This window comes from Brachionichthys hirsutus, chromosome 21 (assembly GCF_040956055.1).
Source record: "Brachionichthys hirsutus isolate HB-005 chromosome 21, CSIRO-AGI_Bhir_v1, whole genome shotgun sequence".
NCBI classification, from domain to species: Eukaryota; Metazoa; Chordata; class Actinopteri; order Lophiiformes; family Brachionichthyidae; genus Brachionichthys; species Brachionichthys hirsutus.
In genome coordinates, this window is record NC_090917.1 from 61,046 (window position 1) to 72,241 (window position 11,196).

The 11,196-nt window shown below is 49.0% G+C and overlaps 2 protein-coding genes across 2 annotated transcripts in view; one reads left to right on the top strand and one right to left on the bottom strand.

Annotated features, from left to right (window-relative positions):
• The window catches only part of ankfn1a (ankyrin repeat and fibronectin type III domain containing 1a), a 29,544-nt gene extending 20,909 nt beyond the window's left edge, over positions 1-8,635 (bottom strand). Inside the window, exons 1-5 of the mRNA XM_068754782.1 lie at positions 8,628-8,635; positions 6,019-6,234; positions 5,280-5,437; positions 2,550-2,746; positions 1,830-1,867 (exon numbers count right to left, since the gene is read on the bottom strand). Of these exons, the coding sequence (XP_068610883.1) occupies positions 1,830-1,867; positions 2,550-2,746; positions 5,280-5,437; positions 6,019-6,234; positions 8,628-8,635 (617 nt within the window). The remainder of the gene's footprint in view (positions 1-1,829; positions 1,868-2,549; positions 2,747-5,279; positions 5,438-6,018; positions 6,235-8,627) is intronic.
• Positions 8,636-10,643: 2,008 nt separating this feature from the next.
• Positions 10,644-10,931, top strand: smim36 (small integral membrane protein 36). Its single transcript, XM_068754808.1, has one exon. It carries the CDS (start codon positions 10,644-10,646, stop codon positions 10,929-10,931), a length of 288 nt encoding a protein of 95 aa, XP_068610909.1.
• Positions 10,932-11,196: the final 265 nt, after the last annotated feature.

The window sequence follows — 11,196 nt, forward strand, 5'->3', positions numbered from 1 at the left end:
GTCAGAAAGACATTAACCTTTGTGGGTATTTACTCTCTCTCTCTCTCTTTCTCTTGCCCTCGGCACGGTAACGGTAATGGTTACTACACAAGCAGTGATTGGCTGAATCACTACAGCGAGAGCTCAGATTAAAGGCAAAGAAACATTGACAGGGTTTTAGAATTAGTTTAGAGATTTAAAAACACTGTTGTCTCATGTAACTATTGACAATGGTATTGATGACATCATTTACCAGATGCTTCTGCTCTACCTCGAAACAATGTGTTAGTTTAGTGCAGTGGTTCTCAAATGGTGGGGCACGGTGCGATGTCAGGGGAGGCGCCTGTGACTGCGGAGAAAATGCTTTTTTTGCCTTATGAGATTAAAGTGTAATTGCACATCCACTCCAGTAGTTGGCAGTGGCGCCCTGATTGTCAGAGTGCATGCAGGCAGCATTAGCAGAAGAAGAGCGGTTGTAAACCAACAATCTACGGTGGGAGACGAAGGAAGAGCTGACTTCCTCATTTCGCTAAAAGCACAATTCTTTTTTCATTTTGGTTTTGTAGGTTAAAGTGTTTTATATTTTATGCTCCCTAGTTAATGTTGCTGATCAATTTTAATTTATTATTATTTATTGATGTTATTTAATTTATTATTTAATTGTATAAATTGTAGTTTAGGGATTAAAATGTCAGGCAAATTGATGCACTTCAAATATTTTCTGTTGCAGACTAAATAAATGGTAATAAAGTTATTCTATGTTGTAAGTTGATCTATATTTCTTTCTTTTTCATATTTCTTTGTATGTGAATAAGGATACAAGAGTGTTTTGTTTTTTTTCGGGGGGGGGGGGGGGGGGGGTGCGCGAAATGTTTTTTTCTTCCTAGGGGGGGCTTGACGGAAAATAATTGAGAAGCACTGGTTTAGTGAGAGACTAGAGTAAGATCCCTCCAATCACCGGTCGGAACAGTCTAGGGGGGCAAAAGGGCCAAACTGTCGGTAGCTAACTCCTCCTCCTCTAGTTAACTCCTCCTCCTCCACAGCAGCAGAAAATGAGGGTCGGCCTTGATCCACCAGTTAAACTTCACCATGTAAAAGACAAACCAAACATAACGGGCCGTCCCTCAGAACCCTGCAGATCCAAAAGGTATAACGGACCGTCCCTCAGAACCCTGCAGATCCAAAAGGTATAACGGACCGTCCCTCAGAACCCTGCAGATCCAAAAGGTATAACGGACCGTCCCTCAGAACCCTGCAGATCCAAAAGGTATAACGGACCGTCCCTCAGAACCCTGCAGATCCAAAAGGTATAACAGACCGTCCCTCAGAACCCTGCAGATCCAAAAGGTATAACGGACCGTCCCTCAGAACCCTGCAGATCCAAAAGGTAAAACGGACGTCCCTCAGAACCCTGCAGATCCAAAAGGTATAACGGACCGTCCCTCAGAACCCTGCAGATCCAAAAGGTATAACGGACCGTCCCTCAGAACCCTGCAGATCCAAAAGGTATAACGGACCGTCCCTCAGAACCCTGCAGATCCAAAAGGTATAACGGACCGTCCCTCAGAACCCTGCAGATCCAAAAGGTAAAACGGACGGCCCTCAGAACGCTGCAGATCCAAAAGGTATAACGGACCGTCCCTCAGAACCCTGCAGATCCAAAAGGTATAACGGACCGTCCCTCAGAACCCTGCAGATCCAAAAGGTATAACGGACCGTCCCTCAGAACCCTGCAGATCCAAAAGGTATAACGGACCGTCCCTCAGAACCCTGCGGGCTCACGCCAGATCCGAAAGGTAAATGTTAACAGTTGTATGAAACTGAAAACCTCGCAGGAGAACAGAACTGACCTTTTCCTGGAGTCATGCTTTCCAGTTGTCCCCAGACTCTGAGGAAGACATAGAAGGCACTGGTGAGTCTCCACCACCAGACACTGGTGTCCACTGAGGAAGCGTCGCGTTAGAATAGAACTGCCATTGATTGGATTTGGCAGCGGCAGTGTGTTGTTGCATTATTGATTTATAATTGAATTGCTCATCAGTGAAACAGCTTGCATTTGAAGCATAGGAAGATATTAAGTGTTTGCACGATGATGATGTTATTTGTTTGATCACCATGGCAGGGAAAGAGTTCCCTATCCTGTCTCTTCTACAGGAAATAGTTCCCTATCCTGTCTCCTACAAAGGAAAGAGTTCCCTACCCTGTCTCTTCTACAGGAAAGAGTTCCCTATCCTGTCTCTTCTACAGGAAAGAGTTCCCTATCCTGTCTCCTACAAAGGAAAGAGTTCCCTATCCTGTCTCCTACAAAGGAAAGAGTTCCCTACCCTGTCTCTTCTACAGGAAAGAGTTCCCCACCCTGTCTCTTCTACAGGAAAGAGTTCCCTATCCTGTCTCCTACAAAGGAAAGAGTTCCCCACCCTGTCTCTTCTACAGGAAAGAGTTCCCTATCCTGTCTCCTATAAAGGAAACAGTTCCCTATCCTGTCTCCTATAAAGGAAAGAGTTCCCTACCCTGTCTCTTATAAAGGCTAGCGAGGAACAATCCATCAGGTTCTGTTGGATTAAACTCACCTGGGCGCGGCGTTCCTTCTTCCTGCCTCTCTCCAGTCGACCCGGCAGCCTCAGGTGAAGAAACCACTCGTCAATGGAAGCCGTCTTCCTCAAGACCACCCGGTCTCTGAGCCGCCCCGCCCTGCTTCTCTCAGCCATGAGAGAGCTCCCGACACCCCCCCTCAGATCAGGTGACCACAAGTCACACTGCACTGAACCTGGAAGAGAGAAACGGAGACACCTGTTACTGTACACCACACACTCTCCACCTTCTCCCCGAGGCTGCGTGGGTTCTCCCCGAGGCTGTGTGGGTTCTCCCCGAGGCTGCGTGGGTTCTCCCCGAGGCTGCGTGGGTTCTCCCCGAGTCTGTGTGGGTTCTCCCCGAGTCTGTGTGGGTTCTCCCCGAGGCTGCGTGGGTTCTCCCCGAGGCTGCGTGGGTTCTCCCCAAGTCTGTGTGGGTTCTCCCCGAGGCTGCGTGGGTTCTCCCCGAGTCTGTGTGGGTTCTCCCCGAGTCTGTGTGGGTTCTCCCCGAGTCTGTGTGGGTTCTCCCCGAGTCTGTGTGGGTTCTCCCCGAGCCTGCTTGGGTTCTCCCCGAGTCTGTGTGGGTTCTCCCCGAGCCTGCTTGGGTTCTCCCCGAGGCTGCGTGGGTTCTCCCCGAGTCTGTGTGGGTTCTCCCCGAGGCTGCGTGGGTTCTCCCCGAGTCTGTGTGGGTTCTCCCCGAGGCTGCGTGGGTTCTCCCCGAGCCTGTGTGGGTTCTCCCCGAGTCTGTGTGGGTTCTCCCAGAGTCTGTGTGGGTTCTCTCCATGTTCTCCCCGAGTCTGTGTGGGTTCTCCCCGAGGCTGCGTGGGTTCTCCCCGAGGCTGCGTGGGTTCTCCCAGAGTCTGTGTGGGTTCTCCCCGAGTCTGTGTGGGTTCTCCCCGAGTCTGTGTGGGTTCTCCCCGAGGCTGCGTGGGTTCTCCCCGAGTCTGTGTGGGTTCTCCCTGAGTCTGTGTGGGTTCTCCCCGAGGCTGCGTGGGTTCTCTCCATGTTCTCCCCGAGTCTGTGTGGGTTCTCCCCGAGGCTGCGTGGGTTCTCCCCGAGTCTGTGTGGGTTCTCCCCGAGGCTGCGTGGGTTCTCCCAGAGGCTGCGTGGGTTCTCCCCGAGGCTGCGTGGGTTCTCCCCGAGGCTGCGTGGGTTCTCCCCGAGTCTGTGTGGGTTCTCTCCATGTTCTCCCCGAGTCTGTGTGGGTTCTCCCCGAGGCTGCGTGGGTTCTCCCCGAGGCTGCGTGGGTTCTCCCCGAGGCTGCGTGGGTTCTCCCCGAGCCTGCGTGGGTTCTCCCCGAGTCTGTGTGGGTTCTCCCAGAGTCTGTGTGGGTTCTCTCCATGTTCTCCCCGAGTCTGTGTGGGTTCTCCCCGAGGCTGCGTGGGTTCTCCCCGAGGCTGCGTGGGTTCTCCCAGAGTCTGTGTGGGTTCTCCCCGAGTCTGTGTGGGTTCTCCCCGAGTCTGCTTGGGTTCTCCCCGGGTCTGCGTGGGTTCTCTCCGGGTTCTCCCAGAGTCTGCGTGGGTTCTCTCCGGGTTCTCCCCGGGTCTGCGTGGGTTCTCTCCGGGTTCTCCCAGAGTCTGCGTGGGTTCTCTCCGGGTTCTCCCAGAGTCTGTGTGGGTTCTCTCCGGGTTCTCCCAGAGTCTGTGTGGGTTCTCCCCGAGTCTGTGTGGGTTCTCCCCGAGTCTGCTTGGGTTCTCCCCGGGTCTGCGTGGGTTCTCTCCGGGTTCTCCCAGAGTCTGCGTGGGTTCTCTCCGGGTTCTCCCAGAGTCTGCGTGGGTTCTCTCCGGGTTCTCCCAGAGTCCGTGTGGGTTAGGGTTAGGGTTCCACCTCCGTGCTGCTCTGGTTCATGTTCCCATGATCAGGTGTCCGGCTGCACCTGCTGCTGCATTAAAACTGCATGAAAGGAGATTAAACAGCTTCTGCTGCCAGTCGATCCTTCACTTATAAAAATGCTTACAAAGTTAACTGCAGTACTTTTTCAGTAGTACTCCCTCCATTACTACATCACACTTGCCCGATGTAGACGGTTTGTATTGTTTTTTTGGATTTTCCCTAATCCTAACCCATCCCCCTGACTTTTTCAAAAAAAAATCCTATTTTGTAAAATCTGCATTCAATTCATTCACCAAAAACCCCAGTCATAAGGGGGGGGGGGGGGTATGAACCATCATGAAATGTTCTGATCCAGAATCAGGTCAGGAACAAGTATTACATTTTAACATTAAACCCATTTAAGGATTCAAGAATCAGTTAAAAATACACATCAGCTCTGATTCACTTTGACTTTTCATGTTGGTGTATAAATATGCCGAGAACAATCCTTCTGGTGCTGATCCAGATCACCATGTGGAGTGTGGACGGTGTAGATCCAGTTAGGAGGGGTGTGAGCTGCTTGGTGGAGGTCTGTGCTCTGAGCGCTTTTCTAGTTCTGTACTTTGTCCTCAGAAGAGAGATGTGTTGACAGATCTGGGATCAGCTGGACCGTGTTTTCACTCTGAACTCTTTAACATGATAACTGGACTAACATGAAGAGACTGAGGTAATGGATCAAAAACAGCCAGTAGAGGGCAGCAATACTCCGTTGCAGCATCTAGTCTGCCTGATTAGAAGAAGAAACCGTCCAAACTCCTGTCCGTTATGTGGTTGCTGCATTGAATACTGCAGTATTTTCTGTAAAAGTACACCTTTGATGACACTGAGGGTCACCTTAGACTTCGAGTCAGGTCTCACATGCAGAGTTCCAGCGGAGTCCTCCAGGACTGAGCCCACTGTGGGGGTTTGCTGCTGCTGCAGGGCTGGAGGTCAGGACGGGGACAAGGCTCGGGGACAGAAACGACAACTCCTTTCCTGGTGAAGGGGTTGACAAGTTGGACTCCCACTCTGATGACCTGGAGGGAGTGACGAGAGTGTCAGTGACAACAGCCTCAGAGAACATATGCAACACCTGTACAGGTGACGTCTGCTGTTCAGACTACTAGCGACTTTACTCCTGGCTTTTCTCCTGTGTGTATAGGCGTGGCCTCTACTCCTTCCTTCACCCTGGATCTCTTTAAAAACCTACACAAACAATCGATAGATCTCACTATAAAACAGTTGAGATATGGTAAAGAAACAAAGCATGACCACAGTTTAGTCCAGTACAGGGTAACGCCGTCTGTGTACTGGGAAGAGACAAGGCTTCCCATTACAAACTGACACCCTAAACAACTCAAAATGATACCAGGCCTTTATTTGATGTCTTTTCAGGGGCAGAGGTCTAAATTTGACCCAGAAAAGACACACTCCTTGATGCTCAGAAGTTTAGTAAAAACAAATCAAAATATTGAACCTTTAAAACTTCCATTCTAAGCCTTGCAAAAACAGACGATGGACACTACTGTCACTATTTTCGACACCTAAAAACAACTAGAGGATAGACCGTGTTTGATGTCATCGGTCGTGAGATTATAAACTTTCTCTTCACCCTTACTTTAGCTCTGGGTCCGTCGCTCCTGGCTCACTGCAGCTGGAAAAACAGGACTTGCAGTTTGGGGTAAAGGAAGATGATGAGGAGGAGTGTCTGGATGAAGCTGAGGAATAGGAAGTATGGGTGGAGTCCAGTGTCCTGGACAGCAGCAGCGAGGATGGCATACACAGCCATTGTTCCAGGTCAGAGAACTTCGAGTAGCTCAGCATCTCCAGGACACTGCAGGAAGAGAATCAAGAAGTACAGGATAGAATCATTTATCAGAGACATGGATAGGAAATCAAAGAGCAGGACAATATAAACATTAAGAAGTCAAAGTCAAACCATTCTAATGCCTACCTCACACCAATTAACACCTAAAGACAATTGGTAATTAGTCCTGTCCCATTAGAGAGGGTTTTTTTATTAGCTACACAATGACATCTCTGCACAGTTACAGTCACTACAAAATTTAACTTCAGGCACTCTGAAGCTAGAAAAGCACTCGGTCTCCCCATATTGTCATTTACACCAGAAATAATGGCCCTACATTTAGTTATCTAGATTCCTTAACCATGAAAACAAACCTTTAGCAACTGGGTTCAAGTGACATCATTATTAGTTCAGAAGTTACTCACTAAAAGTACACTTTCAGTAATGGTGGATTCTTCTGGATCCAGATCCAGAGCTTCAGAAGATGCAACAAACCCGTTTGTCGACGACTGATTCCACAGCATCCTGGTGAAGGCAGCCGAACCAGAACCTCCTCGGTGGAGGTAATGAATGCATAGATTCAACTCATGGCTCTGCTTCGACTGCGAGTCTGACAACGGAAGATTGAAATGTCCGACATTCAGGCGCCGACAGCTCTTAGGGAGCGGCTGGGCAGATTGTGATCACTGCTCTAAACTGCACAGCAACGGAAGATTCCTGACGAGACAACCCGCCACATGTTTAGGACTCAGGAAACAGCAGCAGGAGAACCTTTAATGAGCCGACGGCCAGCATTTCCTGGAAACAGGAATTTACTTGGGTGGAGTAAAAGTACACAGGCGAATCTCACAGCAGTTCAGATATACCATGACCGTTAACCTGATCACTCTGACTCAACACATCAATCTGTGCAGCATAGAGTAAAAAACTCCATTTCTGCCACTGTATTCTTTAACCAACATAAATATTAACGCTGAACTCAGTTACCTTTCATCACCTACTCATGGAACGTCATCTTTCTCGTCGGCAGTCTGAAAGATGCAGGACGTCCCGGAATCTCGAGATGACAGTAAAATACAAGAATCCAGAGACATCTTCAAGAGGTAAAACCACAAACGTCTTTAGTTTTCAAAAACCATAAACATTTTAAATCACAGAAATCTATAGGAGTTATCAGAAATCACAGAAATCTACAAGAGTTATCAGAAATCACAGAAATCTACAGGAGTTATCAAAAATCACAGAAATCTACAGGAATTATCAGAAATCACAGAAAGCTACAAGAGTTATCAGAAATCACAGAAATCTACAGGAGTTATCAAAAATCACAGAAATCTACAGGAATTATCAAAAATCACAGAAATCTACAGGAATTATCAAAAATCACAGAAATCTACAGGAGTTATCAGAAATCACAGAAATCTACAGGAGTTATCAAAAATCACAGAAATCTACAGGAATTATCAGAAATCACAGAAATCTACAGGAGTTATCAGAAATCACAGAAATCTACAAGAGTTATCAGAAATCACAGAAATCTACAAGAGTTATCAAAAATCACAGAAATCTACAGGAATTATCAGAAATCGCAGAAATCTACAAGAGTTATCAGAAATCACAGAAATCTACAGGAGTCATCAGAAATCACAGAAATCTACAGGAGTTATCAGAAATCACAGAAATCTACAGGAGTTATCAGAAATCACAGAAATCTACAGGAGTTATCAGAAATCACAGAAATCTACAGGAGTTATCAGAAATCACAGAAATCTACAGGAGTTATCAGAAATCACAGAAATCTACAGGAGTTATCAAGCTTGTTAAATTAGTGAGCACGTTGTCTTAATATATTTTTTCCATTGTCTTAATAAACTCCTCAGCGATTATCTTCTTCGTCGTGACGAAGTGACGTCACAAATGTGGTTGTCGCTTCCGGCACGCGTCTCGTGTCTAGCTCGCGTTAGCTGGTTAGTTAGTTAGACATTAGTTAGTAGTTTTTGTCTAGCACGTGACGTGCTATTGACGTTAACACAATCAATCAATCAAAATCTTTATTGCAGACACAATGGTCCAATTAAAAAACACACGTAACATTTACAACGTTTACACAGTAAACACAGTAATCCTATAATAACATCAGGTACCAGTGACACCAAATACCTGAGTTAAACTTCACAGCACTGAGGCTTGGCTGAGTCAGTGTTCTGATGATGTCATTCCCTGAGTCATGCAGCCGACATATACACCTGTATGCAGGTGTATAATACACCTGTATGCAGGTGTATTATACACCTGTATGCAGGTGTCTCAGCTGAGCATTAAGGGCGTTAACCCCGACACCACAGAACATCTCACTGGCGCTGGACCATCTGGGCTTCCTGAGAAGTATCCGCATGCAGTCATTGTACGCCACCCTCAACTTCTGCATGCTGGCCTGTTTGTACTTGATCCACAAGGGGGCAGTATAGAGTGGCGTACAAAAGGCCCTGAAGAGGGTGACTTTGACCGCTTCAGAGCAAAACCTAAATTTCTTCTTCAGCATGTTAGCCTGCGCATACACCGACTCGTCACGTGGTCCATTGCTGTCTAACTTAACCCTACCGGAACACACGGGTCTGCTGCCCGAGTCCAGCTGCTCTTACCTCAGCAGGATGTCTCCGGTAGAGCGCCGTTCTCTGTCCGGTAACGCGCGCCCCGCGCGCTCCCGTCGTTCTTCTACGGCTCGTCCTCCTTCTGCATCACGACCAGCTCCTCACATCCGAAACAAGGACTCCTCACGCCCACAGGTCGCACCACGCCCATTCCCCCCAGTACCGGGAACCCCCCCAGCTGGTGCGTGTCAGCAGTATGGGGGGGGGGGGGGGGCTACTGGGAACGGCCAGCGACAAGCCCAGTTAACAGTAGCAGTAGAAGTACTTCAAGAGGTACTGCAGCAGTAACAGGCTTGAATAGTATCACCACAGAACTACTACAGTAACATGAGACGCAGTACAGGACCGACAAAAATACTACAGTAACATGAGATGCAGTACAGGACCGACAAAAATACTACAGTAACATGAGACACAGTACAGGACCGACTGAAATACTACAGTAACATGAGACACAGTACAGGACCAACTGAAATACTACAGTAACATGAGACACAGTACAGGACCGACTGAAATACTACAGTAACATGAGATGCAGTACAGGATCAACAAAAATACTACAGTAACATGAGACGCAGTACAGGACCGACTGAAATACTACAGTAACATGAGACGCAGTACAGGACCAGACTCCTTTCCAAATGTTACTGCTTTGGTAGAGGCGCTAATATGCTACCGGCAGGCAGTAACGCTAGCAGGCAGTAACGCTGGCGGTAGTAACGCTAGCAGGCAGTAACGCTGGCGGTAGTAACGCTAGCAGGCAGTAACGCTGGCGGTAGTAACGCTGGCAGGCAGTAACGCTGGCAGGCAGCGCACACTAGCAGGCAGTAACGCTAGCAGGCAGTAACGCTAGCAGGCAGTAACGCTAGCAGGCAGTGCACACTAGCAGGCAGTGCACACTAGTAGGCAGTAACGCTGGCGGTAGTAACGCTAGCAGGCAGTAACACTAGCAGGCAGTAACGCTAGCAGGCAGTAACGCTAGCAGGCAGTGCACACTAGCAGGCAGTAACGCTAGCAGGCAGTAACGCTAGCAGGCAGTAACGCTAGCAGGCAGTGCACACTAGCAGGCAGTGCACACTAGCAGGCAGTGCACACTAGCAGGCAGTAACGCTGCCAGGCAGTAACGCTAGCAGGCAGTAACGCTAGCAGGCAGTAACGCTAGCAGGCAGTAACGCTAGCAGGCAGTAACGCTAGCAGGCAGTAACGCTAGCAGGCAGTAACGCTGGCAGGCAGTAACGCTACCAGGCAGTGCACACTAGCAGGCAGTAACGCTAGCAGGCAGTGCACGCTAGCAGGCAGTGCACGCTAGCAGGCAGTAACGCTAGCAGGCAGTAACGCTGGCAGGCAGTAACGCTGGCAGGCAGTAACGCTGGCAGGCAATAACGCTAGCAGGCAGTAACGCTACCAGGCAGTGCACACTAGCAGGCAGTAACGCTAGCAGGCAGTAACGCTAGCAGGCAGTAACGCTGGCAGGCAGTAACGCTGGCAGGCAGTGCACACTAGCAGGCAGTAACGCTAGCAGGCAGTGCACGCTAGCAGGCAGTGCACGCTAGCAGGCAGTAACACTAGCGCTAGCTTCAATTGTCAGCAGTCAAAATTCAAGGTTGGAGGAGCATCAGGGATTAACGTCATCTAAAGCTTCAGCCTGTTGCCCCCTCCCCCTCCCCCCTCGCTCTCCTCCTCATCATCGCTCTCTGCAGCCAGCTGTCGTCTTTCTGCCTCTGCCTCCCGTCGTTGATTCCCGTCCCTTCTTCTGTGGCTCTGGGTGAGATATGAAGCATCACCATGGGCTTCATGGAGTTCTACCTGGAGATTGACCCCGTGACCCTGAACCTCAGCATCCTGGTGGCCAGCTATGTCATCTTACTGCTGGTCTTCCTCATCTCCTGCATCCTGTACGATTGCCGGGGCAAAGACCCCACCAAGGAGTACGCCCCCGACCACACGTCCGTGCCGTCCAGCCAGTCGCCCATACGTCTGGTGGTCATGCAGAACTCACCGACCTCGTCCCGGTACCAGCCCAATGACACGGCGGGCCGAGGCGAGAGGGAGAAAAGGAGCACTCTGGTCTGAAGAACTTGTAGAATCTTTAATCCTGGACATTTACTTTTTAACATTCCTGGATGAAGCGTGAGGTAAGCAGGACGATATGAAACCTGATCCACTTCCAAATGATCAGTCTCATGTTTCTGACATTGTAAAAGAACAAGATAAATATAATACGGCGATGAGAAAAGACCCAGGTGACAAACAGTGAATGTATGTGGAGGGTAATGATGAAGGGGATTATGGCGTGCTGAAATAATTCCATCTTTTCTTTAGTTAAATAAAGAACTTG